Source organism: Charadrius vociferus, unplaced genomic scaffold, assembly GCF_000708025.1.
Source record: "Charadrius vociferus isolate BGI_N301 unplaced genomic scaffold, ASM70802v2 scaffold281, whole genome shotgun sequence".
NCBI classification, from domain to species: Eukaryota; Metazoa; Chordata; class Aves; order Charadriiformes; family Charadriidae; genus Charadrius; species Charadrius vociferus.
The window spans coordinates 187,966-191,479 of NW_009646633.1; the positions used below are offsets into that span (position 1 = coordinate 187,966).

Genomic DNA, 3,514 nt, shown 5'->3' on the forward strand with positions numbered 1-3,514 from the left:
CCAGCGCCACATGGCGTCGGTGCCGTGGCGAGCTGGCAGGCAGGCAGGCAGGCAGGCAGGCAGCTCCTCGCGTGCTAGGAAAGGGGGGACGAACAACGGGTCTTTGGCTGCGTGCGTCAGAAGGTGGATGCGGGCGTCTGTGCAGCTGCATCGCACCCACCGGTGCCGCTCTCCCGGGTCTCGTTCGGGTCCTGTGTCACCTCGCCCCAAGCCCCAAGCACGTACCACCTCCTGGCACGGCTACGGTTATAACAACAGCTCCAGTGTCCAAAGTAGTTTTGATTTCGTACCTCGGGTAGGCACGTAGAGCATGCGATAGGGCAGTCTATGCATCTCTTCGGTTTTCTCTTTTCTATTTTTGTGATGTTTTTTTTTTTTAAAGCATACCCAATAAACATATTGTTGCAAAGCAGAGCTGGAAAACGCCTGGGTTTCTTTCTCCTGTACTCCAAAAGCTGCAGTGCCTGATAGTGTTTTATTCCCGGACCCCTTATTGCTGCGTTTGCTTTCCCTCCTCCATGCTCCATCCGTACCTGGAGCATCCTGGTACCTGCAGAGCCTCCCCACCTCTCCAGCCTCCCCGGCAGCGTCAGGACATTTGGTGTTATGATTTTCCTGACAATTTAACCTCTAAAGTTCTCACCAAGCATGAGTAACTAAAAATAAAACAGCTCTTCTCACGTCCAAGTGCAGAAAAGAACAACAGCCATTAAAAGACAGCTGATCCACTGAAATAAAACCCATAAACACATTAAAAGGAGATAATAAAAGGAGCGGGAGAAGAGCACAGAAGGGCAGTATTTGCTGTGCTTTAGCATGCACTGCACTCATTTACTCTCCCCTCGCACAGCCCATCCTTGCTGCGATCAGCATTTAACCTGCGCAGCAGCCGCACAAACACGATAAATAAGAATATTAAAGCCTGCTGGGTTAAAGAGTCATCCACCCTGGTCCAGACCCGAGGGAGTCGGGCAGTTTGAGGTCCCCAGCTTTCGGGAACCCAGCCCCACAACACGGTGAGCCCCTGCCCAGCCCAGATGGCCAGGCTGACACGGGATCGCTCCCAGTGCTCCCAGTCCCTTCCCGACTCGGACAGGGGAGGAGAAGGTGCCGGCAGGCAGAGCCCAGCCTCCCAGTGGGCATCCCTCACTGGGGTCCCCCACTGCCACGTCCCCCGTGGGCACCGGCGCAATGACAGTGAACTCCGGGCAGGCAAAATCCTCCTCCCGGAGCACGGTGCAGGATGAGGCCGGGGAGGGCGGCGGGGAGGAGGGCGGGCAGCGGGGAAGGCAGGCAGGGTCCGGCAGGACTCGCTGCTGATGGCCAGGGCTGCCGTGGGTCCGGTTGCCCTCACTGCTCTCCGTCTCGCAGCCACGTACCTTGTGCTGCCACCGCCATGGTCTGCGAAGGCGTGCGGCCGCTCCTCTCCCAGCGCCTCGGGGACACGCGGAGCAGCTCAGGGCAGAGCCCTTTCCTGGGGAAAACGGGGCTCCTGCCTGCAGGGAAGGAAATATGAAGAAAGGAAATATGAAGAAATTTCACTTTTGGCAGCTGACCCACGGTGGTGGCACCCTGCCCGCAGCGGGGACGGGGACGATGGGCGCAGCCACAGGTGATGCTGCACTTTGGCTGTACCCATCGCCCCCGTGGCCGGACGGGGACGGGGCTGTCCCTGCCAGCGCTGCCCGCGCTCGGCTATGACCAGGGGTGACCTGGCCGTGGTGAGGCACCTCCCGGACCGTGCAGTGGGTCCTGCCTCCATCGTCCCACCTCTCGCGAAGTAGCCAGCCTGGCAGGAGTTTCACAACTTGCAGAGAGGTCGGGTTTTTTGGTTTTAGAGCAGGGTCACACCAGCATCAGGAGCACCAGGCTTTTTGGTTGACAGTACTATGCTAAAAGCAGAAGAAAACCTCTTTGCAGTGTAAAGTTAGGAAGCTGGGATGAGCGAGGCTGCGGGCAGCCCGCTCCTGCGCTGCATGGCCCGTGTGGTTTGATCCGTGATACGGACTGGAAACAGCTCCTTATGTCTGGGGAGTCCCAAAAGCCTTCACCCGCTCAGGCCGGTGGAGCCCCCTGGAGCTGCTGTGGGGAGAGGCTGCCCCATACCCCACCACCAGCTTCCCCGGGCAGACTAGTAACCCCCAGGGAGGCTTCGGGACCCCCACTCCCAGCCAGCACCAGCCCAAGACCTGTGGGGTACAGCAGCTGCTGGCGCAGAGATGCTGACCGAGAAGCTGGAGCTGCAACAGATGCAGAGATGGAGATGCTGGAGGTGCAGAAGATGCAGAGATGGAGATGCTGGAGGTGCAGAAGACGCAGAGATGGAGATGCTGGAGGTGCACAAGCTGCAGAATGCGATGCTGGAGGGGCAGAAGCTGCAGACCAAGATGCTGAAGGTGTGGAAGATGCAGAAACTGAGATGCTGGGAGTGCAGAAGATGCAACGACCGAGATCCTGGAGGTGCAGACCATGATGCAGGAGTTCCAGAAGCTGCAGAAACAGAGATGTTGGTGGTGCAGTAGCTGCAGTCTGGGATGCTGGAGGTGCAGACCGAGATGCTGGAGCTGCAGAAGATGCAAAGACCGACATGCTGGAGCTGCAGAAGCTGCAGACCGAGATGCTGGAGGTACAGATCGAGATGCCGGAGGTGCAGGGACCCTCTCGAAGGGCCCACCTCCAGCTGCCCCTGCAGTTCTGGGCTCCAGCAATGAGTGGAGCCATTGGAGGAGCTCCCCCAGCGGCTCCTACCACAGGCCCAATGCCTGTCTGCCTTATACAGCTCCCCCCGCCGCCGGCTCCGGCTCTACCAGCAGGAGGGATCCCTCCCCCGGGGCCGCCCGCAGCCCCGCTGCCCCAGCCCTGGGCAGGGATGCTGGTGGGATGCAGGGCAGCGCTGCCCGGCCCTCCTGCTCCCCGGCTGCCCCGGGGGCTGCTGTGCCGGGGTTACAAAGAGCTGCCTCGCTTGGACGATGGGGTTAGCGAGATTTGGCCGTGCAGGGACTTGGCATGGAAGTTGGGGTTAGCAAGCTTTGGCCATGGGGGGACTCTGGCAGGACAAGAGCCTTTCAGATGTCTTCTCCCCACGGCTCTGCGCAGGACACAGGGCAAGGGAGAGCAGCCGGGAGCATCATCAGCCCGTGCTGACCTGCAAAGCGCTGCGTTTCGCTGCAGGAAGGTTGTAGAATCGCTGTAATATCAAAATGCAAACACAGCAGTGTGGCAAGAGCCCCCGGTGCTCTGTGTCACCCCAGACACGGCGGTGTGAGCCCTCCCCCGGGTTCTGCCCGTGCCTGTCTGTGTGCTGGGGCTCGGGCAGCGCATCTCCTGCGCCCGGGGCAGGGCAAGACATCACCCCCACGGCAAATGTGCCGAGTGTGGTTAAAAATCAGCGAGTCCTGCAGCCGGTGGCCTGAGAGGTGTGTGTCTGAACACAAGTTCAGCCTCTGCTTTAGCAGAAAAATGCAGCTCAGGGCACTCCTGGGGTAGCTGGGTCAGAGCTGTGTGTACAATGGGA

At 59.8% G+C, this 3,514-nt stretch overlaps 1 protein-coding gene across 1 annotated transcript in view; it reads left to right on the forward strand.

The window, feature by feature from the left end:
• The window catches only part of LOC104289825 (ras-related protein Rap-2a-like), a 2,702-nt gene extending 991 nt beyond the window's left edge, over positions 1-1,711 (forward strand). The window contains exon 2 of the mRNA XM_009888841.1: positions 1,583-1,711. Within this exon, the coding sequence (XP_009887143.1) occupies positions 1,583-1,711 (129 nt within the window). The remainder of the gene's footprint in view (positions 1-1,582) is intronic.
• The last annotated feature ends 1,803 nt before the right edge of the window (positions 1,712-3,514 follow it).